We start from the raw sequence: 26,777 nt of genomic DNA on the forward strand, positions 1-26,777 counted from the left end.
TGATTTTTTTTTCCTCTTATTTTAATATTTGGGTGATGGGAGTTTGGTACAGAAGAGCTAATTCCCAGCCTGTGCTTGGAGAGCACGTAGAAAGCTTGCCTTCTTCTGAGTAACACGGTCTTTTCGCTGAGCTTGGGACAGCTTGCCTCTGTTCCATCTATAACACAAATTAAAATAAAACAGCTCAGAGTAGGGAAGAAAGACCCTGTAATGGAACATAACTTGCATCTAAGAACTAATTCCTTAGTCTTCATACCAGTCCTGTTCAGAATCTGTGCTTATGTCCATTACACTGTAAGAATAACACATAGGTCTTGTAGCATTAAAGAAAAGGAAACTGTCCCATAATTTAGTTGGTATTTGATACACTGCCTTTCACTTTAAAATCAAAGCAGTGTACAATTCCAAAACAAGGAGCAGGAAAGGAACTACACAGAAAATTATGACAAATAAAGGCTACATGGCCTATCTAGTCTGTCCATCCATCCCATAGCATCTGCTATCTCTTCCTCCCCCTCCTAACATACAGAAAAGAAAGTGGATAGAGAGCAGAATCCACTACTAAACACCAGACTTTGTCAGAAAATAGTAAAACCAATTAATTTTCAGAATTGCTTCCAACTTGAAGCAACACGGAAAAACACAGTTCACGACATTGAAATATTTCTCTTAGGGCCACCCTGAAGCTACTCACCGCTTGCATTTCAATTCTTTCTGGGGCTTCTTTTCCTGAATGGGATCATGGCGGATACTGGAATGTGCTTTTTGGTATATTGTCTCCAGCTGTAATGAAAAATTAGGTGAGATCTAGTTTCCACCTGTAGTTACTTTTGGGTACTAGATGTTTGTAAAGCAAAACCTATACACTGTAGTGCTGAGAAATAAGTAAGAGACATCTCAGCTGTAACCTAGTGATGAGGGAAGAAAGAGGGTGCCAGTATCAAGTGGAATGAGTAGCTTTAGTCATCACAGCAGTGAGCTGACATCCAGGGAAGCTAGGCTTCAAATCCCACTGATGCTCTTCAGCTAAGTCACTTAACTCTCCACTGCCTCAAATACAAATTCTGTATCCAGGATAATACCTGCTGTACCTCAGCTTGGGCTACTAGTAAAAATAAAACAAATTGTGCTAAATCCAGTTTCCCCTCTTTCACATCACAAAGAGCTTTTGTGCACTACTGTCAATGACTTAACACACATACCAAGTCAGAAGTAATGCCATGTTTAATGTATTGTGAGAACTGCTTCTTGAAAGTATCTTCATCTTCCTCTGCCAACTCTTTCATATAATCGGCCACATTTTGGCCATAGATGTAGCGGCGGTGCACCTCTGCCCTGAACTCCTTGCTCTCTGCATCATAGCCAGGGAAGCGCTTGGTACTGTAAAAAGAATATGGTGAAATTAGATCCTACCTGCTAATTCTGTCCTTGACCTCCAGCCCCATGAATGTGTTTCAGCCCACAGATGTAGCCTAGAGACTACTGCTTCTATGTTTTCACCCTATTAAAAGGGCCTTGTGCACACAGTATTTCTCTAACAAAGCAATGAGGGAATTTATTCTTCTAAGCCCAGGGGCATGAAATGAGAAACTTCTTTGAAATCCAAACCCATTTTATCAGCATGGAAACAAAGGTGAAATTAGGCCTTACCTGCTAATTTTCTTTCCTCTAGATCCTCCAGACCATGCACTCCTACCAGCAGAGGGAGACTGAGAACACTAAAACTTCTTATACAAGTAGCCTGTGCAGACCTTCTACTAACCAGTAAAACAGTAACAAAGGCAGAGGAACAAAACACCTCCACCTAAACAAAACTACTACTACTACTTAACATTTCTCAAGCGCTACTAAGGTTACGCAGCGCTGTACAATTTAACATGGAAAGACAGTCCCTGCTCGAAGAGCTTACAATCTAAAAGACAAATGTACAGTTAATCTGATAGGTTAGACAGATTGGGGCAACCTATATGTTCGAAAGGTTAGGTTCCGAATGCAGCATTGAAGAGGTGAGCTTTAAGCAAGGATTTGAAGATGGGTAGGGAGGGGGCTTGACGTAGGGATTCAGGAAGATTGTTCCAGGCATAGGGTGAGGCAAGGCAATGAGCGGAGCCTGGAGTTGGCAATGGTGGAGAAGGGTACTGAGAGGAGGGATTTGTCATGTGAGCGGAGGTTACGGGCAGGAACGTAGGGGGAGATGAGGGTAGAGAGGTAGTGAGGAGCAGCAGAGTGAGTGCATTTGTAAGTAAGGAGGAGAAGCTTGAATTGGATGCGGTATCTGATCGGAAGCCAGTGAAGCGACTTGAGGAGAGGGGTGATATGAGTATAACGGTTCTGGCGGAATATAAGACGTGCGGCAGAGTTCTGAATGGATTGAAGGGGGGATAGATGGCTGAGTGGGAGGCCAGTGAGGAGCAAGTTGCAGTAGTCGAGACGAGAGGTAATGAGAGCGTGGATGAGAGTTTGGGTGGTGTGCTCAGAGAGGAAAGGGCGAATTTTGTTGATGAAACTAAATAAGCGACAGGTTTTGGCAGTCTGCTGGATATGCACAGAGAAGGAGAGGGAGGTGTCGAAGATGACCCCGAGGTTGCGGGCAGATGAGACCACTGAATCCACACTCCGATCTCTTCCCCTTAACACGGGGGAATTCAACTGCAGATGGTCACAAACGGTACCACAAACTGCCCTTAGTAAAACTCCAGGACCCAAATCACAGGAGCTACTAGAAATATTAGCAACTGAAGTCTAAAGAAAATATCATACTGAACTGTCTGATACACTGGGTGGGCTCTTGAAAGGTCTGGAGGATCTAGAGGAAAGAAAATTAGCAGGTAAGGCCTAATTGCACCTTCCTCAGCAATCCTCCAGACCGTTCAAAGACGCTTGGGACGTACCAAAGCAGTAAACACATCTAAGGGTGGGACCTGCAAAGCCCTGAGGACAGGACTGCAGCTCCAAAACTGGCATCCTCCCTTGCCTGTACATCCACTCTGTAATGTTTGACAAAAGAATGCAAGGAGGACCACACCGCTGCTCTACAAATGTCCACCGGTGGAACAAAACTACTCTGCCCAAGAAGCCACCATCCCCCTAGTGGAATGTGCCTTGAGCCCCACCGGCACCGTACGACCATGCAATATGTAAGCCGAAGAGATGGCATCCTTCAACCACCGAGCTATAGATGCCTTAGAAGCAGCCGCTCCCTCCTTGGGCCCCCCCATGAAGGACAAATAACTTGTCCGAAGACCTGAATTCCTCCGACCTACGCAAGTTAAACCTTCAACACTGCACAATCCAATTTCGCCAAACGACGCTGAGAAGCATCCTCCATCCGGTCCCCCCAAGACCAGCAACGAAATCACCTGATTGACATGAAAGGAGGATACCACCTTAGACAAAAACGAAGGGACTGGACGCAGCGAAACCTTTTCCTTAGAAAACCACAGAAACGGAGGCATACATGAAAGAGCCTGAAGTTCCGAAATCCTGCAAGCCGACGATATAGCTACCAAAAAAACCACCTTCATAGTAAGGTCTTTTATCGAACAAGACTCGAAGGACTCAAAAGGAGAACCCGCCAAAGAGTCAAGAACGATATTAAGATCCCACTGAGGAACTACTGGCTGCTGAGGAGGACGAAGCAACTTCACCCCCCCTCAAAAAACGGACCACATCCGGGGAAGACGCAACCGACTTGCCCTGCACCTTACCCCGAAAACACGCCAAAGCAGCCAGCCGCACCTTCAAAGATGACAATGAAAAGCCCTTCTCAAAACCATCCTGCAAGAAATCTAAAATGCACGACACAGAAGCTGTCGAAGGGCACACGCCCGGTCCCCACACCAATCTTCAAATATGCGCCACACACGCATATAGGCCAAAGACTTGAAAGTTTGCGAGACTGCAGCATCGTCTGAATCACCTGAGGGGAAAACCCTTTCCTTCTCAACTGTTCCCTCTCAAGGGCTACACCGTAAGAGAGAACCGAGCCGGATCCGGCATGACAATTGGACCCTGACACAACAGCACCGAGCCCCCCAGCCACAGAGGCTCGCCTTCTAACAAGCGCATCAGATCCCCGAACCACGGCCGACGCGGCCAATTCAGAGCCACCACCAACACCGGACCCGCATAACATTCTACCCTCTGTAGGACTCAACCTATCAAGGGCCACAGGGGAAACACGTACAGCAACACCGGCTGAGGCCACGGAAGGACCAACGCATCGATCCCTTCCGCCCGCGGATCCCGACTGAAATACTGAGGAACCTGAGCATGCTGTGCCGATGCCATGAGATCCACTAGTGGCATTCCCCACTTTAGAACTATCTGGTCGAACACCGACCGGTGCAGAGACCATTCTCCGAGGTCCAACATGTGTCTGCTTAGAAAATCCCCGTTCACGTTGTCTACCCCGGCCACGTGCGCCGCCAAAATCTGCACTAGATGCCTTTCTGCCCAACTCGTGAGCAGAGCCGTCTCGATTGCCAACTGCGGACTCTTTGTACCGCCCTGCCGGTTGACATACGCTACCGCTGTCGCGTTGTCTGACATGACTCTTACCGCCTTTCCGACCACACTTGAGCGAAACGCCAACAGAGCTAGCCGAATCGCCCTCGTCTCCAACCGGTTGATAGACCACTGAGCTTCCTCCGTCGACCACCGCCCCTGCGCGGACCGACCGAGACACTGAGCTCCCCAGCCCAGCAGACTGCCATCCGTTAACAGAATCACCCACTAAGGAGGTTCCAACGGCATGCCCTTTTTCAGATGGGCCGAGCACAGCCACCACTGGAGACTGCGCCGATGAGCCCCCCTCAATGGCAACCGCAACTCCAAACTGTGTACCTGGGGAGACCACTTGGACAACAGAGCTGCCTGAAGCTGACGCATATGCGCCCTGGCCCATGGTACTACCTCTACTGTCTCTGCCATGAGGCCTAGAACCCGAAGGTACATTCGAACCGTCGGACTCTGAACGGACATTAACAGCCAGACCTGCTGCTGAAGAGAGGAGATCCAAGAATCTGGCAGAAAAACATGACCCACTGCTGTGTCGAACCACACTCCCAAGTACTCCAGACTCTGCGATGGGATCAACTGACTTGACTACATTCACTACCCATCCAAGCGATTCCAGAAACGCGACCACCTGAGCTGTCGCCACAACACTGTGAGCCCCAATCTATCCACCCTATCAGATTAACTGTTCACTCGTCCTCTAGATTGTTCACTTGTCTTTAGATTGTAAGCTCTTTGAGCAGGGACTGTCCTTCTATGTTTGAATTGTACAGCGCTGCGTAACCCTAGTAGCGCTTTAGAAATGTTTGTTAGTTAGTTAGTAGTGAGCCCAAGACTTCGCCTGGATCAACAAGTCGTCCAGATATGGATGCACCAGAATTCCCTGCATCCGCAAAGCCGCTGCTCCCACCACCATTATCTTGGAGAAGGTGCATGGAGCCGTTGCCAGTCCAAAAGGCAGAGCACAGAACTGAAAGTGCCTCCCTAAAACAGCAAAAACTAAGGAAACGCTGATGGGCCTCTCAAATCAGCACGTACAGATACGCTTCCGTGAGATCCAGTGACGTGAGAAATTCTCCCTGACGAACAGCCAGTATGACCGAGCAAAGTCTCCATGCGGAAGGATGGCACCTTGAGCGCCCCATTGACCCTCTTGAGATCTAAAATGGGTCGAAACTGGTCCTCCTTCGGCACCACAAAGTAAATGGAATAACCACCCATTCCCTGCTCGTACCGAGGAACGGGTACCACAGCTCCCAACTGGATTAAGCGACCCAGAGTCTCTTGAATAGCCTTTAATTTGACTCGAGAGTGACAAGGAGAGGGAAGAAACAGATCCGGCAGCAGGTACTCGAACTCGAGCGCATAACCGTCGCGAACGATCTCCAGCACCCACTGATCTGAAGTAATTTGGGTCCACCCCTGATAAAACAAACTAAGTCGCGCTCCAACCTTCACCAGAGGCTGGACCCGCACACCTTCATAAGGAGGACTAATTACCATTTCTGGCACCTCCGGAGGAGTCCCGACCTCCTCGACAACCCCCTCGAAAGGACTGCGTCCACTGGAAAAAAAACGGCTTTTAGAAGGAGACACATCTGCCCGGCCTGTACCGCCTCGCGTCCTTAAACCGACCTCTAGCCGAACCACCTTGACTAGCCGCCTTAGGCCATAACTCCGGCAACCGTGAGACCTTGGTATCCCCAAGACCACTCATCAGTTTATCTAAGTCCTCTCCAAACAACATAGAACCTTTGAAAGGTAGAGAACACAACTTTGCTTTATAGGCTGTATCTGCCACCCAGCCTCTAAGCCACAGAGCCCTGTGAGCCGTCACCGCCAGAGCCATATTCTTAGCTAAAGCCCTTAGCAAATCATAAAGGGTGTCCGCCAAAAACGAAGACCCGATCTCCAATTTGGCCAGCTCCTGAACTAAACCAGTGCTATCTAACGCAGGCTCATCCAAGAGCTTCTCCGCCCAACGGAAACAAGCTCTGGCTTCCAAGCCCCCACACACAGAGGCAAAGCCAAAGCCGACAAATCAAAGCTGCGCCTCAGAAAGGACTCTAGCTCCCTATCATGAGGATCCCGTAAGGCTGTACCGCCATCCACTGGAATGGCCGTAGCCTTAATAACCGCCGTAAACAAGCATCCAAAGTAGGTGGTTTCAGCAGGGCCAAATCTTCCGGATGCAAGGGATACAGCTGCGCCATAGCCCTAGACACCTTACAAGCAGCCTCCGGCACAGACCATTCCTGAAAAACCATGTCTCTAATGTCTGAATTCATGGGAAAGGAACGGGAGGCTCTCTGAATCCCCTTAACCAAGGGATCTACCTGGGGTCCCTCCGCAGAGGGAGTGGCTGCTGGAGCAAACTTCAAAGTAGAGATCACCTGATCAATGAGCTCTAACAATTCCTCCTTATGAAAAATGCAAACCACTGAAGAATCTTCCCCAGGCCTTAGCCCATCCTGAGCCTCAGACTCATCTCAGAGATCCTCCTCTCCTGGGTCACTCAAAACCTCCGACCCAGGCAGAGAAAGTATCTCCATAGGCTCTGAAATATCCACCCGCAGGCGCTTAATTCCCACTGAGCTAGCAGCCTCCGGGGAACAAAGAGCCTGAGAGGGGCCAGCTCTCCAGGCATTATACAGAGACCAAACAAACTCAGGGGGGAAACCAGACCCCCCCCCCCCCCCGACGCTGCTGAAGCCCCAACACTTCCCGCAGTCTCCACGACGGACCCCCCTCACTCCCGAGGCGGCAGGTCCATCGCGTGATCCTCGGCTAAACTAGGTGCGCTTCCTGCCACACACTGGCTCCCCCGGCGCCGGTACGGAATGTGCGGCCAAAACGGATGCGCTTCCCGCCAAAAACGGCCCCGTCTAGGCCGACCCGGGACGCGTAGCCAAAATGGCCACGTTCCCCGCCAAAACCGGCCCCACCGTTGCCGGCCCGGATTGTGCAGTCAAATTGCTGCCCAACACCTCCGCCGACTCGGGAAAGCATGGGGGGCAAGAGCGCTGACAATGTAGGCGCCCTACAAAATTTACATTAGCCACCTTTCACTTCAACGCCGCGCTTCGCGCAAAACCGACACCTCACCGGCTTAGACATAATGGCCGCGAGCACAATAAAAACAAACATCGCGTGGTGCTCTGACAGACTAATAGGCAAAACCGCCTAAGGCAAGAACGCCCTTGAAGACGTTTTATCGCTGGACTGCCACAAGAACGGCCAAAATAGCCGCCTTTTAAAAACTTTTTTTTTTTTTAAACCTCGCTGATGCCTAAACGCCTCAAGGGTACAGAATGAGGTCTGTAGCCGAGGTCAAGCAGTCCTCCAGAGGAAGAGCAAAGGGAGAGGGACCCGGCCGTGACACTCCACAGCGAAGAAGCCCCTTAGGACTTACACCCTGTAATAGAGATCCAAGTGTGGGTTCTCTAACATTTACAACCCAACCTAGAAACCCCAAACGGGCCTACCAGACTGAGGGCTAGATGCACTAAACCTTAACGACCCTCTAACAACCCTTTAACGAACGAAATTCCCAACCGTTGCATGCATTAAAGGCCTTTTTCCAACGAAGCAAGCAACTAACGAAAACAGAGTAACTACCATTGTAATGTGGGCGATTCAGGATGCACTAACAATACCGACGATTACACCGAATCATTTTCCGCAACATATTTAACATGTGTTCAGAGCAGTCGTAAAGGCCTGAGCTGTCATCTCCCCGCTGCCCCCTGTACCAGAAAAATCAAAGCTGGCATGTTTAAACATGAAAAGTGAGAAAAAAAAATAAAAACACCACAAACACTGGCTCCCCGCTTTCCCCTGCATTACTAAAAAAATAAACATACCCTAAAAAAGGAACGGGTGGGGGCAAAGGCGCTCGTCAGAAGCGTCCTGTATGGACGGCCTTGCCCCCCCCCCCCAGATCGCCGCTGTTCCACGCTTCCGCCCTTCACTAAATTAAAAACTGAAAATAAAAAGTTAAACTTTAGCAGCGCCAGGCCCCCCTCCCTTCCTGTGTTGATCTTCTTTTCCCAACACTGCTCCGCCTCCCTCCGCCTCCCTCCGCCCCCCCCCCCCCCCGAGTTCGTCGCTGCCGTTCCCCCCCCCCCCCCCCCCCCACCTTACTGGCCGTGCAGCGCCTCTCACCTTTGTGTGAAGGCGCTGCACGAGATGAAACAACGGATCGTAGCTCCCTTCTGCCTCCACCGACGTCTCTCTCCTTCTTCCTAATGTGCACGCCCTCCTCTGACGTAAGTTTCCTACGTCAGAGGAGGGCGTGTAACAACTCTACCTCCTTCTTCCCTCTCTTAATCGCTACACATTACTAACTGTATCTGATATCCTGATATGACAATGTTAACAAATCTATGTAAGCCACATTGAGCCTGCAAATATGTGGGGAATGTGGGATACAAATGCAATAAAATAAATAAATACAGTACAGTTACAGCTGTAAGGTAGGAATTTAAAAAGCTTCAGCATCTTACCTACCCCCTCCCACTGAGTGATTTGGCACAACTTACTTGACTGTTTTCCTTTATTTTATCTTCACATGGCACTCTGAGCTAGGAACTCAAGGCCACCTTCCCGCATATAAGAGAGGGAGGCCTGGCTGAGATTTCTAAAGTCAAGGTGTAGCAGCCTGGCTGCACCTCATCCCATGTCCAATTTTTTTTTTTTTTTGTATTACATATGTACTTGGCTTAAGATTCTCTCAATCATACAACCCCTTAAAGCAGGGGTTTCTTCATAACCCATGTCACGTCTGTGGCCGTGACCACCCTCAGCCTTACCTTCTTTCTGGGTGTCAGCAGCTCTGCTGGCTTCTGTCTGTGTTTGTCTTGTCTCTAGTCTCTGGGCTGATTGCTTCACTAGACCTCACCTGTGTGGGCTATGCCTCTCTAGGGAGCCAGCATCTAAGATGGCTGCCATCGGCTCTGTGCCAGCTTCCAAGATGGCTCCTGCTTGTCTTTCCTGTGGGCTCACTTCCTATGTGTGTCAAGCCTCTCTTTGGGGTCTGTGTACTTCCTGCTTCTGCCCTATTGCTGGTGACTCATCAGTGAGAGCCTTCATAAGGAAGTGCTGTGCGTGCAGTCAGCGCCTTTGCATAAGTATTATGCTCTTAGGCCAGGTCAGGTTAGTAGGTGTCTGCTGCACTACTGCTTAGCCTCTCTCTGGGTTCCAGCCCAGTTTCTTTCTGTGTCTCTGTTGTCCTTCCGTGGGGGGGGGGGGGGTCTTCCCTGCTGCTGCTGCTACTGTCTGTCTGTGGACTGCGGGTCCTTCCTGGCTTACCCTGTGTTTGGGGTGAAGCCTCTGTTCCTGGCTTACTCTGTGTTTGGGGTGAAGCCTCTGTTCCTGGCTTACCCTGGGTTGGGGTGAAGCCTTTGTCCTGGTTTACTCTGTCTGTTCTCCTGTCTGCCCAAGACCCTTGGCCTGTTATTCCTGGTTTGCTCTCTTTACCCTGAACCCTGCCTTGCCTAGCCTGTGTGCCTACCCTGCTTGTATATCCTGAATCCTGTATCTGTCTAGCTAGTCTGTATTTCCTGGGTGGTTATTCCTGTATCCTGTCTCGTCCTAGAGGGTTTACCCTGTGGGTATTCCAGGATCCCCGTTCTGCCTAGTGTGTTGCTGCCCTAGTCCTTGCTCCTGCTAGCTTCTGTACGCCTTGTGTTCCTTGGTCTGTCTTCTGGGTCTTGCTAGTGGCTGTGCAGCAGCACCCTGTCTGAGTCTAGTTCCATGCCCTGTCGCCCTCGTGTATCCCAGACCCAGGGTGGGTCCTCTGGATCTTCAGTTCCTGCCTTATCCTGCAAGTCCTGCCGGCCGCCTGCACTTCGGAGCTCAACTCCGGAGGAACGGGGGTAAGTGCAGGTGAAGCTGTTCCTGTTTCATCTGTTCTAGTTGCCTGCCTTGTACTACTCCAGTCCAGAGTTCCAGTACTGCTCTTCTGTGTTTCCTGTCCCGAGGTGGTCTTGCCTGCTGCTGCCGCTCCTCGGCGGTGGCCCAAGGGCTCACGAACCTGACAGAATCCCAAGGCCCTCGAGAACGCAACAACCCAGTAGACCAAAGCGGGACTGTATCGGAGCTCTCCTGTCATCCGCCGGAGACAGAGAGATACTGGCTGGTTGTGAACTGCACAGGAAAGCATTGAACCAGTAGTTTGCTATTGGCTGGCAGAAGAGCATAAGTAAAAGGCCTGGGTTGCTCTGGAAAGAAGAAAAACTCTTCCTTTTCCACATTAAAATCTTAATTTTAATTCAGTGACCTCCCTGTGAAAATAGAGTTACCAATAATTTCCTATAATGCATGTGTTAACTCTAAAGCATAAGTGGGCAACCATGCATGGGAGCTGTTTGCATACAATGGAAGCAATATATGCAAAATTAATCATACTTATTCATTGTGGAAATCTTGAAAACCCAACTGGGTTCTGGCCATCAAGGACAGTGGTTGCTCAACCCTGCCCTAAATGCTCTGGCTCTATACACTAACCTCAACTAGCAGGACCAGTAAAAGATGCTGTGAACAGTTACAGAATTACACAGCTAATGAAAGTTGCAGTCTCTCAAATGCAGTGGTTGGATATTAGTTATAAGCATCAATTTAAAATGATAACCTTCTGTGGGCGGGTGCCAATGCCCGTAGAGAGCGTTCTCCCTCCTCTTTACTCTTAGCAATAGGCTACTAACATAGTTCTGGACAACTTGTAGCTTTCTCCCATACTAGGGTGAGAACCACTACTTTAGGAAAAATAGTTCCACATGCAGCAGATCTGTCTTCTGAAGGAAGGTCAGTGCAAACAGGCGTGGAAAGAGGGGCCAGAACTACCCTTCCCAACCATGCTCAAATATAAGCAGAAATGATCTACCTGTGAGGAATGACAAGTCCTCCATCCACAGCCCCTTTCAGAACACTGAACACGCGATTTCCAGTAGTGGTTCTGGCCAGACCAGCATCCAAGTAGCAGGAAAAGGCACTCGGTTGTCCTTCAATACTCTCCACGTTGAACTCATCACCTGTGATCTCCACCTGCCCTTCATAAATCTTGTCCAATCCAAACTTAGTCAGCAGCTGAAAGAGACATAATCTTACTTTCAGAGCAACTAAAAAGTACCTAATCATAAGCCTTAAGGAAGTCATGTCTGCCCTTTGCCCTCCTCCCCCTCTCGTAGATACAGCACCAAAGAAAGGAAAAAAAAAAGGTTGTGCTAGCTCACCCTACGGGCCAGCAAGAGCCCAGTGCAGTACGCGGCTGCGTAGTTGGTTAGCCCGACTTTCACGCCATATTTCGGGAGTTCATGAGAGTATGCAGCACATACAATGACGTCTCCCTCAATTCTGGCATACGCTATCTGTGTGACAGAAGAGAATATGTTAGGGACCGCTGCTGGAGGGGCTTGTGTCATGCAAGAGCTCTCCAAAAATACTACAACTGCATGAAAAATAAGTTTTGTAGAAATCATGCATAGAGCTACACCCCATCACACAGCCATATTAAAGCAGCACTGCCACATGCATATATTTCTGACTTCTTTTTCCCTTATCAGATCATTCAAAAAAAATGCAGATAAAATCACCTCACGTATCAATTCATTACAACATTCAAAAATATAATCTTATGACCTACAATAACTTCTCTCAGACAACAAAGTTTTTTGACACATTGAAGCTGGTTTTCAAATGATTTAGGCATACAGTTCAAACTCCTCTTATTGACCTATAAGTGCATTCACTCTGCAGCTCCTCAGTACCTCTCCACTCTCATCTCTCCCTACATTCCTCCCTGAGAACTCCATTCACTGGGTAAATCTCTCTTATCTGCACCCTTCTCCTCCACTGCTAACTCCAGACTCTGTTCCTTTTATCTTGCTGCACCATATGCCTGGAATAGACTTCCTGAGCCGGTACGTCAAGCGCCATCTCTGGCCGTCTTCAAATCTAAGCTAAAAGCCCACCTTTTTTATGCTGCTTTTAACTCCTAACCCTCATTCACTTGTTCAGAACCCTTATTTTATCATCCTCACTTTAATATTCCCTTATCTCTTGTTTGTCCTAATTAGATTGTAAGCTCTGTCGAGCAGGGACTGTCTCTTCATGTTCAAGTGTACATCGCTGCGTACGTCTAGTAGCGCTTTAGAAATGATTAGTAGTAGTCGTAGTCCTACCTTTGAAAGTTTGGCTTCTAAACTGGCCTCTGAAAGTTTAGTAAGGCTGCATGCCTAAATTTATGCGCCGGTTTTTCACTAAGCTCCTAAACATGGGTGGCAGGAAGTGAGCTTTTGCAGTGAAGGGAAAAGTTAGGCCAATTAAACGGCAATCCTACAGTTAGAAGAATTTTCAGCTGAAAATAGGGGGCATACTTAGGGGCTCAGCTTTTTTTTGTGACTTAACCCACGGCATTAAGTATCTTCTAAGCTGCTCACAGCTACAGGCTGAACTAACCCCAGTCAATGTTAGGGCATGTGCTGACCCAGAACTTAACACTGGCCGATATCAGACCGACGCCCGGTTAACTCTGAGCATAAAGTTAGGACAACAACTTTAGCTGCTTATTTAGCCATTTGGCAGACTGAATATTGCTGCTAACCAGCCATGTTGTGGCTCGCCCCTGACCGCCCTAGCAGAGATATTAAGCAGCATTATCTGGTTAAATGCCGCTGAAGACTGGAAGGTGGTCAGCTCGCCAGGCTCCTGCCTGCTTCATTCTCTTTGAAATTATCAGGCCCTAAATTTACAAAGCCTATTGATCCTGAATTCATAAACAGGTAGAGGTCAATTCCATAGAGTCCCTCTAGACCCGCACCGATGTGTTATGCACTCCTACCAGCAGATGGCAACTGAGAACAAAATGAGCTGTCAGTAAGCATTTCACATCCAAACAATAAACATCCCCAGCTAATAACAAAAGAATTTTCATGCTTGTGTTAGTCTAGGCCCCTGCTGTGAACTTTTGCAAACTTACGCATTCCCACCAGCAAAGGTAAGATTTTTGGGGAGGGAGAGTAGAAATGAATTGCATGCCCCCACCCCAATTTCTGATTACCTTATTTGTGCTTTGACAAGTATATCTTTATGCATTTGAAGTGCCACGTTCAGGGAAGACTAGGAAGCAGAGAGATTTCTCTGCCAGTTTCTTCCCTTGTTGACAAGATATCTTGTCAACAAGGGAAGAAACTGGCAGAGAAATCTCTGCTTCCTAGTCCTCCTTGAACGTGGCACTTCAAATGCATAAAGATATCTTATCAACCCAGCTTTACTGACAACTTGTAGAACGTATTTTAATTTTCAGAACCAAGTGTCTTTTTTAAAAATAAGGCAAACAACCTGGTGCTCCTTTTATCCGACTGCCACCTAAAGGAACTCCTCCCAGGCAACATGGGGGAGGTCAAGGCACCAGACACCCCAAGGGAGGGCAGGAAGGGGGAGGACCCAGAAACGAGAGTGTGCACCCCCAGGGATAGTGGCAAACTCCAAGCCCCTGTGCTCAACTGTCTCTGATGGTGTTTTTTCTCAATTGTTTTCCTCCTAAACCAAATGTTTTCCTGTTGTTATATATTGCCCCTTCTTGTTTCCGTTATTTCCTTCCAATGTTTCAGTGCTCTTTTCCATTATTATATTCCTTAACGATACTTTGACTTTGTCTCGCATAACTCATCACAATGTAATCCATAACCAAGTTGTAACAAATTGTATTTCCATGATTCATAATATATTGTAAGCCACACTGAGCCCGCAAAAAGGTGGGAAAATGTGGGATACAAATGCAATAAATAAATAAATAAATAAATAAATTTGGGTCTTTTCAAAATTAAAACAAACTTAGCCTGGTCTTTCCTCGTTTTATTGTTGTATCTATCTATCTATGGCTATTATTTAACAAGGGCCAGAAGGCACACCCAGAATAAATACCAAACCAACAAAGAGGGTTGCACAGACCACCTACCTCTGCTGGGAGACTGAGAAATATTGATGACGTGGGGGGTTGCACAGTACCTTGGTAAGGTCACTAATCAGTAATTCTCTGTCTCCCTCTGCTGGTAGGAGTGCATATTACCCTATCGTCAGGAATGGTCTGGAGTAGACAATAAGGAATGAACTTTAATTTTCAGAACATACTTTCATCAGTATGCAGTGCTAGAATGTGTCTGTTGTTCCCGAACGCTCAATTGAAATGAAGGCTGGTTTGCTAAGGATTGAGTAATTTTGTTTTATGGATTCTGTAGAATACACATTTAAAAAAAATAAACTGCTCACGGCTGGAATGCAACTCAATATGACAGGTTAAAGGTCACTTATGGCAAACTGTAAAAGAGATTTTTCTCTTCTATTATCAACTTGCAGAGATATTCACTATAATAATCTGGAGAGGTAAGACATTTCCCTTCAGACATGCCTGTTTTGAGGCAAAGCGCAGCAACAGTGCTTTGTGCTACTAAATGATACCTATTGATGAACTCAGACACAAGATTTTGAAAGCAGAAACCTTTCATTCTTGAACAAAGATGAATTTGTAGGTTGCTTTTCTCCATGACAAATGGACATTCTTGATAACCCAATCACCTAGCAGCAGTACACGCACCTGACTCACAATATCCCGGTTCGTGATGCGCACAATCAGACGGTATTTTGGGGTGTTGTATTTATTCTTATCCTGAATCACCAGGCGCTTTCGGGCATAGTAATCTGTCTTCCCCTCTGGAACAATGAGATAGTCAAAATATACATATGCTGTGCAGCACTTTTAAACTTCTTACATGACACAGGAAAGGACAAGCATTTTCAAAGCCTTATCTATTGTGTAATGGGCATTTCAATGGCTTGAATACCAGGATGATAGCTGGCCTTTATGGACCCATGTGGCGGGACTTAGGTATAACTTCCAGCTCAGAACTCCCTCACCCCTGCGTCAGCAAGGGTTGGAGATGCTGCCACATGGCATGTAGGAAATCCTGATCATCATGCAACAGTGACACCTAGTGGCTGAACTTAGGGCCTAAGATTCTGGAAGGAGCCCTGGTGTATGGCCCCAGTAAACTGGAAAAGGATTTAAAAAAAAAAAAAAAAAGTTCATAACACTGGATCCCAGACGAATGGAGCAGAAGGAAATAGCTGGTCCATAAAAAAGGTGGCTTTTGCACAACATCTGCTCTCCAGGTGTGTTAAAATACTAGTCAAAACAATGTGAAAACTTTATAATCTTGAAACCCAAGACATTCAGGGCCAGATGCATCAACCAAACGTTAAAAAATCTAAAACGTAAAAGTCCCTAACGAATTTTAAAAAACGAAGAATGCACCTAAAAAACAAGTCTCACATGTTCGGTGCGGTATTGTAAAGAACAATGCATCAAACTGGTGTAATCCCCGTCAGTAATCGGCCCCTAAAGCATGAGCAGAGCAGCCAAGCATTATGCTGGCTGCTGTGCGCATGTCCCAAACGTCAAAACAGCAAAAAAACCAAACAAACCAAAAACACGTATGTTTCGGGAGGGGGCAAAGGCGCTCGTCAGGAGCGTCCTTGCCCCCCCCCCCCCCCCCGAGGTTGCCGCTGCTCCCCGCTCCATGCTTAAAATCATGCCTTTTGTAGGCAGCCCCGACTCCTCCTCTCCCTCCCTTCCTGCTTTTTTTTTACAAAAAAACAGCTCCTGCCATCCTCCGCCCCGAGGTCCCATTGCACCCCCCCCCCGCCCAAGGTCACCGCTGCTCCCCACTTCCCAAAAATCAAAACTTTAAGCTGCCCCGGCCGGCCCCCTCCCTTCCTCTCTTCTTTCTCCCCAGCTCCGCCTCCCGCCATCCTCCGCCCCCCCCCGAGGTCATCGCCACCGTTCCCCCCCTCCGTATTACCGGGCCGTGCAGCGCCTCTCACCTCTGTGAGGGCGCTGCACGGGGAAGAACAGCTGATCACCTCCTCTGCAGTCTCCAATGTCCCTCCTCCTCCTGGGCCCACCCTCGTCTGACGTAACCAGGCGAGGGCGGGCCCAGGAGGAAGGAGGGACGTTGGAGACTGCAGAGGACGGAGGCGATCAGCTGTTCTTCCCCGTGCAGCGCCCTCACACAGAGGTAAGAGGCGCTGCACAGCCCGGTAAGACGGAGGGGGGCACCGGTGGGGGGGGGGGGAACGGCGGAGACGACCTCTGGGCGGGGGGGGGGGGGGAGGTGCAAGGGGACCTTGGGGCAGAGGATGGCAGGAGCTGTTTTTTGTAAAAAAAAGAAGGGAGGGAGAGGGGGAGTCGGGGCTGCCTACAACAGGCACGATTTTAAGCATGGGGGAGCGGGGAGCAGCGGCGACCTCGGGCGGGGGGGGGGGCAAGGACGAGCGCCTTTGCCCCTTCCCGATCCTTTTTTCATTTTTGTTTTGATGCGTGTCTGACAGCTCAGGCCTTAAGGACAGCTCTGAACTGACGTTAAATTTATTACGGTAACTGGTTCGGTGCAATCATCGGTATGGTTACTGCATTCTGAATTGTCCACATTAGAATGGTAGTTACTCGTTTGCATTTCGTTTTCGTTAGCTGCTAGCATCATCGGAAAATGGCCTTTAATGCATGCTACGGTTGAAATTTTCTTCGTTAAAGGGTCGTTAAAGTTTAGTGCATCTGGGCCTCAGACTCAAAGCCCAGGCCTTGTCCTACCTGTTTTGTCACCTGCTGCAAAGCATTACTCGGCCACCCCTCTGTTAGTGAATGTTAAGAGCGTAAGAACCATGAGCCAGTAGATGGCTGAACTTCTCTCTTAGATAGCACCCAAAAAGGAAAAACGTCTACATAAAAAATGCCCCTCCCCCCCCCCCCCCCCCCAAAAAAAAAGAGGTAAGGGTGGGCAAAAGAGCTTCTAGCAAAGCAAGAATGAAAACACTCTTATTGACAAAGCACCAACAGTTAAAAAGATGCAACACGTTACTTAGTGCAAGCATCTTTCACCCCCTCCTTTATTCCAAATATTTACAGCTTCCAGTTGTGCTTTATTGGTGGTGCTGGATTTGGACTTTACTCAACATCTTCACTCGCAAAAGCACATCAGACAGGTTTGTTTTTAAAAAAATATACCAATATGCAATCCTGCTTCGAGTTGTCAAATGTAGTTGCCTAGATGCTCTGTAGGATTTTGTCATTCCATTACACGTTATTTCACTTCTAATGGACAAATCAAAGCTTTATTATTTACCATTTATTCTTTTAAATATAGCTACTGTATCCTGTTTAATGTACATTTCCCAAATTGTAAGAAAAGTAACCTACAAAACAATCTATACTGCTTTTCATATCAAGGCACTAAAATTTGGAACTCCTTATCTAAAAGTAGCAAATGCACCAATGATTATTTGTTATTCCAAAGTCTATTGAAAACTCATCTCTTCAGTCTAGCCTTTAAGGAAATAAGCACTCTTCTCAAACTCATGGCATTAATTTTTTCCTCATCCCACCTCCCACTACTCCAGTCCATCCCAGCTAATCCTAGCCCTTATCTTTTTCCACCATATTTCAAATATCTAGCTTAAATCACTAATGGTTTGTTTACAAAGCAGCACTAGCAGCTGTCCAAGCACTGGTGCTGACCCGGCCCATTTAAAGTTAATGGGCCATGCCAGCACTCGCGAATGGACTGCTTAGTAAACCGGAGCACAAGTATTTAATTATATCTGTTCCTAACACAAGTTTTACTGGTCTAACAGTATGTGATATATTTTACTGTCATATTTTGAACAGGTTCATGCTTTTCTAATTGTTATGTAAGCCACATTGAACCTGAGTTCTACTTGGGCTAATGTGGGATATAAGGTGAAATTAGATCTTACCTGCTAATTTTCTTTCCTCTAGACCCTCCAGACCGGTCAAGACGCATGGATTATGTCCTCCTACCAGCAGAGGGAGACTGAGAAACACTGAGCTTTTGAATACTGTATCTATAACCTGTGCAGTACATCCACTAGCCAGTATAACCCTGACAAAGCAGAGAAACCAAAACCACCAACTACAACTAAGAACCCTGTACGTGGTCACTGCCAACTGGACACTTTCTTCATTTCTTTCATTGTGTCCTTTTAATTGTGAGTGCTTCTACAGGTGGACTCTGAAACACGGTCACACCTACTCAGACTCATAACAACCAAAGTCTGAAACTATAGAAATCACACTCAACAGCTGCCAAGATAGAAAGGAGAAACCAAACCTCCTGGCCTCCAGTACAGACAGGGTGGGCCTTGACCGGTCTGGAGGGTCTAGAGGAAAGAAAATTAGCAGGTAAGATCTAATTTCACCTTCCTCCACGACCCTCCAGACCGGTCAAGACGCATGGGACGTACCCAAGCAGTAAGATCCTAAGGGCGGGACCCACGTAGGCCAGAGGTCAACACTGCAGCCCCAAAGTCTGCCTCCTCCTTGGCATGTATATCAATCCTGTAATGTTTGACAAACGAATGCAATGATGACCAAACCGCCGCCCGACAAATATCTAACGGCGGAATCATACTACTCTCCGCCCAGGAGGTCGCCATACCCCTGGTAGAATGAGCCGAAAATTCCTTAGGCACCACGCGACCCTTCAGCAAATATGCCGACGCAATTGACTCCTTCAGCCATCTCGCTATCGTAGCTTTGGAAGCTGCCGCGCCCTTTCTAGCACCACCATGTAGAACGAACAAACGATCCGACCGTCTGTAGTGCCGAGTTCTGGAAATGTAACAGCGCAAGACTCTTCGCACATCTAACTTGGCCAGACGCCACTGTTCCGCATCCCCCGCCAGATCACCCAAAACTGGCAAAGAAATAATTTGATTCACATGAAACTCTGACACCACCTTGGGCACGAAAGACGGTACCGGACGCAACAACACCTTCTCCTTGGAAAAGGACAAAAAGGGTTCTCTACAAGACAAAGCCTGAAGCTCCGACACCCGCCGGGCTGAAGTAATAGCCACCAAGAACACCGTCTTTAAGGACAGATCCTTATCCGAAACAGAAACCAAGGGCTCAAACGGTGGCCTCACCAAAGCCTCCAGCACGAGATTCAAATCCCACGGAGGTACCATCCGCCGCCGGGGCGGACGCAGTAACTTAACGCCCTTCAAAAATCGCACCACATCCGGACTAGAAGCTAACGACTTCCCCTGTATCTTCCCACGAAAACACGACAAAGCCGCCACCTGCACCTTCAAAGAAGACAGAGCCAGACCCCTGTCCATACCATCCTGCAAAAACTCCAAGACATCTGTTACCGACGACCGAAAGGGCAGAACTCGTCTATCTACACACCAATGCTCAAATACTCTCCAGACCCGGACATACGCCAACGAAGTGGACTGTCTCCGCGAACTCAACATGGTATTGATAACTCTGGACGAAAAACCTTTCTTCCTTAACTTGTGCCTCTCAATAGCCAGGCCGTAAGCGAGAACCGATCCTGATGTGGCATAATTATCGGTCCCTGACACAACACCACTGATCCTGCCAACGGCAGAGGATCCGCTACTGTCAATCGGACCAGATCTCCGTACCACGGCCGACGCGGCCAATTCGGGGCTACCAAAATCACTTGACCGGGGTGCCGAGCAATGCGCTGGACCACTCGCCCGACCAACGGCCATGGAGGAAACACATACAGCAACTCCCGCGGCCAAGGCATCAGAAGCGCGTCTATGCCCTCCGCCCGAGGATCCCTCCGCCGACTGAAAAACCTCTGAACCTGAGTATTGTGGGCGGTTGCCATGAGATCCATCACGGGAAAGCCCCAGACCGAGACAATGCGATTGAATACCGACCGATGAAGTGCCCACTCTCCGGGGTCTAGAGCATGCCTGCTTAGATAATCTGCCTCCACGTTGTCTACTCCCGCCACATGTGCCGCGGAGAGCGCTAGAAGATGGACCTCCGCCCATTGACACAACAGCGCCGCCTCCTCCGCAACCGCCTGGCTCTTTGTGCCCCCCTGACGGTTTACATAAGCCACGGCGGTGGCGTTGTCGCAGAACACCCGGACTGCTTTTCGCAACAGAACACTCTGAAACGCCAACAGCGCCAACCGAATGGCCCGAGTTTCCAAACGATTGATGGACCACCGAGCCTCTATCTGGGACCATCGACCTTGAGCTACCTGCCCGAGACAATGAGCTCCCCAGCCCTGAAGACTGGCGTCTGTGACGAGCACTACCCACTGTGGCGTCTCCAACGGCATTCCCTTGACCAGATTTCCCGGGTCTAACCACCACCGGAGACTGAGGCGTGGGCTTACCGACAGCTGAAGGCGCACATCCAACCCCTGCGACAGGGGTGACCACCGACTGAGAAGGGCTGACTGCAACTGCCGCATGTGCGCCCGGGCCCACGGCACTACCTCGATGGTGGCCGCCATCAAACCCAGAACTTGCAGATACTCCCGGGCCGTCGGGGCCGCCTCCGACAGGAACAGACGAATCTGATCCTGCAACTTGCGAATCCGAGGGCCCGGCAGAAAGACTCAACCGTTCCTGGTGTCGAAAAGCACCCCCAGATACTCCAGTGACTGCGACGGCACTAAGTGACTCTTGGCGAAGTTCACTACCCAGCCCAGAGACTGAAGAAACTGCACCACCCGCACCGAGGCTACTTCGCTCTCCGACCGCGACTTGGCCCGAATCAACCAATCGTCCAGGTACGGGTGCACCAGAATACCCTGCTTCCGCAAGGCCGCTGCCACTACCACCATGATCTTGGAAAAGGTACGAGGTGCCGTTGCTAAACCGAAAGGAAGAGCACAAAACTGAAAATGCTTTCCTAAAACCGCAAAGCGCAGAAAACGCTGATGAGCGGCCCGAATGGGGATGTGCAGATAAGCCTCCGTCAAATCCAAAGACGTGAGAAACTCCCCTTCCTGCACCGCGACAATGACCGACCTCAATGTCTCCATGCGAAAAGAGGGGATTCTGAGAGCTGCATTGACTGCCTTCAGATCTAGGATAGGCCGAAACGCATCCTCCTTCTTTGGGACCACAAAATAGATTGAATAACAGCCCAAGCGGCGCTGCGCAGGAGGCACCGGGACAACCGCTCCCAGATTGATTAAACGAGCCAGAGTGTCCCGTACCGCTTTCCGCTTGAGCCTCGAATGACAAGGCGACTCCAGAAACCTTTCGGGAGGCGAGCCGTCGAACTCCAGAGCGTAACCGTCTCGCACCACCTCGAGGACCCATTGGTCCGCGGTGATTTGGGCCCAGTCCTGGTAAAACAGACTCAGACGAGCCCCTACTCGAACCAGAGCCTGGGCCCGCACACCTTCATTGCGAAGTACGCCCCGACACCTGTCCTCCTGTGGGGAAATCACGCCCTCCGCGCCGATTGCCCCGAAAGGACTGAGTGCGCTGAAAGAACCGACCTCTAAAAGGGCTACTAGTCCTCCCGGGTCTATACCGGCGCGCCTCCTTAAACCGTCCTCGGAAGGAAGACCCCCTGGCAGCCGTCTTAGGACGAAAATCCGGAAGACGAGGGGCCTTAGCATCACTGAGTCCGCGCACCAACTTATCCAAATCCTCACCAAAAAGCATGGACCCCTTAAAGGGAAGCGAACAAAGCTTGGCCTTGGAAGCCGCATCTGCGACCCAACCTCGCAACCACAGTGCTCTACGTGCCCCCACCAGCATAGCCATATTCTTGGCCGAGGCACGGAGCAAATCATAAAGCGCATCCGACAAAAAGGACGATCCCATTTCCAATTTGGCTAACTCCTGCACCCCGGAGGTCCCAACCTCCACCGAATCATCAAGCAGCTTCTCGGCCCAGCGGAAACACGCCCTCGCGACCAGCCCCCCACAAACCGAGGCCTGCAGGGCCAGGGCCGACAAATCGAAACTCCGCTTGAGAAAGGCCTCTAGCCTCCTATCCTGGGGGTCCCGGAGAGCAGTCCCTCCGTCTACCGGAATCGCCGTGGCCTTAGTAACTGCTGTCACCACCGCATCTACTGTGGGAGCCTTAAAGGAATCTCTATCTTCCTGTGGAAGCGGATACAGTCTAGACATTGCTTTAGACACTTTACAGGGAGAATCCGGCGAGTGCCACTCTTGAAACACCATATCCCGGATGTCTTTATTCATAGGAAAAGACCTAGCCTGCCGCTGAATCCCCTTAACCAGGGGATCCACCTGTTTCGCCTCCCCCGAAGACGCCTCTGGCTGCTCAAATTTAAGAGTTGAAGAGACCTGCTCAATAAGTTCCGCAAGCTCCTCCCTGTGGAAAATCCGCACTACGGAGGGGTCCTCCCCAGGAACCACTACCTCCGGATCCTGAGAACCCTCAAATCCCTCAGGGTCCCCTACATCACTAAAAGCACCTTCAGAACCGATAGAAGAGAAACACTCCTCTTCGTCCCACTCAAACCGAGGCCTTTTTGGCACTGCCGAACTAGGCCCCTCCCCCAAAGGAGCGGGTCCCGCTTTCCAGGCTTGATAGAGAGACCAAACAAATTCCGGCGGAAAACCAGCGCCGCCTGTACCCTCAGGCACTCCCTTCTGTATTGAAACGGCAGCCGCAGGCACAAAACCAGCTGATTCCGCAGGACGCGCGGAATCCAAAATGGCGGACGTTCCCGCCAAAACTACACTCGCTGGAGACGGCCCTGCCGATGCTCCTGCCGGCCCGGACACCCCCGTACTCGCTGGCACTTCCGCACTCAAGACCGGGGGCGTCGCCACCGACGAGGTTTGTTTCAGATCGCCGCACCACCGGCACTGACCTCCAGGAGCCTCTACTCCGCGGCGCGAGCACGCGCGACAGCGAAGGAGTTTGCCTGTCATGGCCCCGATCTCCCAACACGCTGTGCACAAAACGGCGCCAAAGACTTCTCTCACACACCGCTCCCCCAGCACAGCCACTAGCACTGCTCTCACTCGCAACGAACAGAGTATGAATCTGCCGTCCGTTCCTATGAAGGAAACACTTCAGCTCTCTTAAAGAGACAACACCCAAATTTCTTTTTGGCAGCTGAGGAGTGAGGGCTCTCAAGGCTACAATATAAGAAAAGCAGCCGAGGCACAAAGCTGCCAGCGTCTCCACAGAGAGCAGCACAGGGGGAGGGACCTGCACACAGGTGTAACACCCCAGGGGGGAAAAACTGGGCCCCACCGGACCCAGGGCCCCGAAGCACTTTTTTTTTTTTTTTTCAACCACGTACAGGGACTATAGAAACACCTTAAATTTGTCAACCAGATAATAAATTTCCTGACCGTATAATCCAGCTACCTCACCGGACTATTGAAGACTGCACAGGCTGTCCCTCTACCTCTGCTGAGACTGAGAAAATACTGGCTAGTGGATGTACTGCACAGGTTATAGATACAGTATTCAAAAGCTCAGTGTTTCTCAGTCTCCCTCTGCTGGTAGGAGGACATAACCCATGCGTCTTGACCGGTCTGGAGGGTCGTGGAGGAAATGTCAAATAATAAAATTAATTCAGCATGTTACACATTGTTTTGTTTTTATAGATTTATGCATAGGCACATATCTATTTTCCTTAGATACGGACCTTATGTCCCTTTTAATATTGACATGGTTTATATAGATTTATAATTTACTCATTGATTAATAGGTCTCTGCAGCCACATGCAGTTTCTCTATCTGCCCTCATATTGATATTTCTGTGATGTACCATCACTGTATATGTTGCTGAGGCCTTCACACATGGTTAACAATACAAGTGCTAGTACTGTCCCTACCGGGCTCACAAGCCAAGTAGTATATTGTACCTGTGGTAATGGAGGGCTAACTGACTTGCCCAGGGTCACACGGAACTGCAGAAGGAATTGAACCCGGCTCTCGAGCATCCTTAACCCATTGAACCCAGTTCCTCAGGATCTCAACCCACTGGCCACCGTTAGGCAGCAACAGGAGTTGAACCCGGTACCCCAGGTCTGCAACCCACTGCACTAACCGTTAGGCCACGCCAAATGATGTATGTTATTAGGGATTTATCTCTTACCAACTCTCAAAAATTAGATTCAAGTTGAATTACAACCAGTATAAATAAGAGGCTGATAACAGAATATCAGGAATTAGACAAATGCAGAGGAAAATCATTACATGCAATTAAAAAAAAAAATTAAGGCCCCTTACAAAACAAAAACTAATCCCTCAGTAAACCTAGTTCACACAGAAGATTATTCCAATAACGAATACCTAGGAAAAAGGTGATTGCACAAAAGTGGTCTTAAGCCATCTATTTTTAGTTGAAGGAAAAGCTCGCAGTAAGTAAATCTCTTAGGAACCATCCTGGATTTCAGCACGTTCACAGACTGAAATCCCCCTTTCAGAAAATGAACCAAAACTTCACGGGCAACCAATGCAGCACTCCTAGTAACTGTCCAGCCAAGTTTTCTGGAATATTAAGCTAGAGGTTGAGTTCTGAATCATCTGAATTCTAGAAAGTTGCTTAGAAGAAAGACTCAAATATAATAATCTGATAGTACTAGAATTGTTAACTGCACAATAATTTTAAAATGATCTTCCAAAACGTAAGATCTTAACAGCTGTAATTCTTTTAGTTTAATAGTCTGATTAGAAAAACGTACTTTAATTGGTGTTTCCATCGTCATAGATGAGTCCAGTACCATTCCCAGAACTTTAGAAGTTCATTTTAAGTATTTACTATTGCTTTTGTTTTGCTTGGTTTTTAGGGCACTTGTGACTACTGAAGCAGATGGCTCTCCGACGAAAAACGGCCCTGTGTTGGATCTTTTTAACGGTTGCTGCTTTGTCAATAAAAGTGTGTTCATACTTGCTTTGCTGGAAGTTCTTTGGCCCATCCCCTACTTTGCTTTTTTTGGACTTAACAGGAAACCTGTGTGTAAGGAGTAGGCAAGGCCTACAACCACACTGGTACACAGTGCCTATGCTCTATGTCTGCTGCTGCCACCAACTAGAAAAGCCCACTGGACAGAATGGAGCTGCTCTCGCGCTACAGCACGGACAAGGCCACTCGGGAATGGTGGCTCAAGCTACCTTGGTGCGAGATCCACTTCCCTGGACCAGAAGCCCCTGAAATAGGGAAGATTTCACATCTCAACATTGAGAGACAATCAAAAGAGAGAAATGGCACAGAAATCATAGTCTGATATTTTCTCAAACACAACTAGTACCCAGTGCACCTGAACGTAACTCACCTTGAGTTACTACTGAAAAAGGTGTGAGCAAAATCCAAACAAATAAAATAAAAATAGATATTTTTAAGGTAGTGTACAGCTGCCTCCTGCCATGTCTGCAGCATCTGCAAAAGAAAGGTTTTGGGATGGCTGTTTTCTCCTGCTTCTTCCTGACTGGGAAGGGGGTGCTCACCTCTCCTCCTCCGGAACTTGACCTGATATCTCTTGAAGTAGGCTTTGTTTTTAACAACTTTCACAAACCCCTAGAAGCAAGTTAAACATAGAACACCTTATTACAAATAAAAATAAATGTAAAAAAATGAACACATAGGCTTTAAACATTGTTCTACACAATAGCCAAAACATGTATCTCGCTGGAAGCACTCCATCCACCCCCAGTTGCAGTCTGCCAAACATGCACCCAAGAATCAGTCTCTAGGGTGCTGATGGGGAATTAAGAGGAACTTCAGCACTGTCCAACCTTCAGGACCAGCTCTGTACTCTCTCTGGGTGCTTCAGTCGATTTATTGGAATGCTACCCATGAGAGGGAACTGCAGGGCATGGGTACAGCCTAGTGACCATTGTCAGAGACAGGATGCTGAGCTGCATGGCATATTTCTGGTTCCCTTCATGAACGAAGAGATGGTTTGCATTTAACATAGGCATTTTTATATGCGCTTATCTATTTTTGCATTGTTGTAAGCTGCCTCGGTTGGTTCATTGGTGGACTAAAGATTAAATTCGCATCCTCAATCAATTCTACTACATTAAAGATCAGGATAGTCTTGATAGGCACGCTTAATCCTCATTTGTCAAGAGTGCTACTGGCCCTTTAAGAATCCCCACCCGCGCTCAGTAACGACTCTGACAGCCACCGGCTTCACCCTGGCTCTCCTGCAGAAATCCTCCCAGTCCCGGGGTCATCGAGCCTTGCTGGAGGCCTCCAGCAGTCCTCTACACCCGGCTAATTCTGTGCGTCCCGATATTACACGCGACGCTCACCATCTTGATGATTACAACGCTTTCTTTCCCGGGATCACTCAGGTAGCGATTTCAGCTGCGGGCCCTGGACGGGCGAAAAAGGAAAAGACCGCCCTACGTCTTCCGCCTAGACAGGAAGTTGCCGTCCGGGACTCGGAGGGAC

The 26,777-nt window shown here is 48.7% G+C and overlaps 1 protein-coding gene across 1 annotated transcript; it reads right to left on the minus strand.

The window, feature by feature from the left end:
• LOC115466141 (60S ribosomal protein L5-like) lies at positions 1 to 26,734 on the minus strand. The gene is made up of 8 exons (XM_030197206.1): positions 26,636 to 26,734; positions 25,826 to 25,895; positions 15,113 to 15,228; positions 11,751 to 11,885; positions 11,402 to 11,604; positions 1,203 to 1,380; positions 695 to 783; positions 1 to 157 (listed from the first exon to the last, which is right to left on the minus strand). The coding sequence occupies exons 1-8, from the start codon at positions 26,636 to 26,638 to the stop codon at positions 58 to 60; spliced, it is 894 nt and encodes a 297-aa protein (XP_030053066.1). The 5' UTR covers positions 26,639 to 26,734; the 3' UTR covers positions 1 to 57.
• Positions 26,735 to 26,777: the final 43 nt, after the last annotated feature.

Source organism: Microcaecilia unicolor, chromosome 3 (assembly GCF_901765095.1).
Source record: "Microcaecilia unicolor chromosome 3, aMicUni1.1, whole genome shotgun sequence".
NCBI lineage: Eukaryota > Metazoa > Chordata > Amphibia > Gymnophiona > Siphonopidae > Microcaecilia > Microcaecilia unicolor.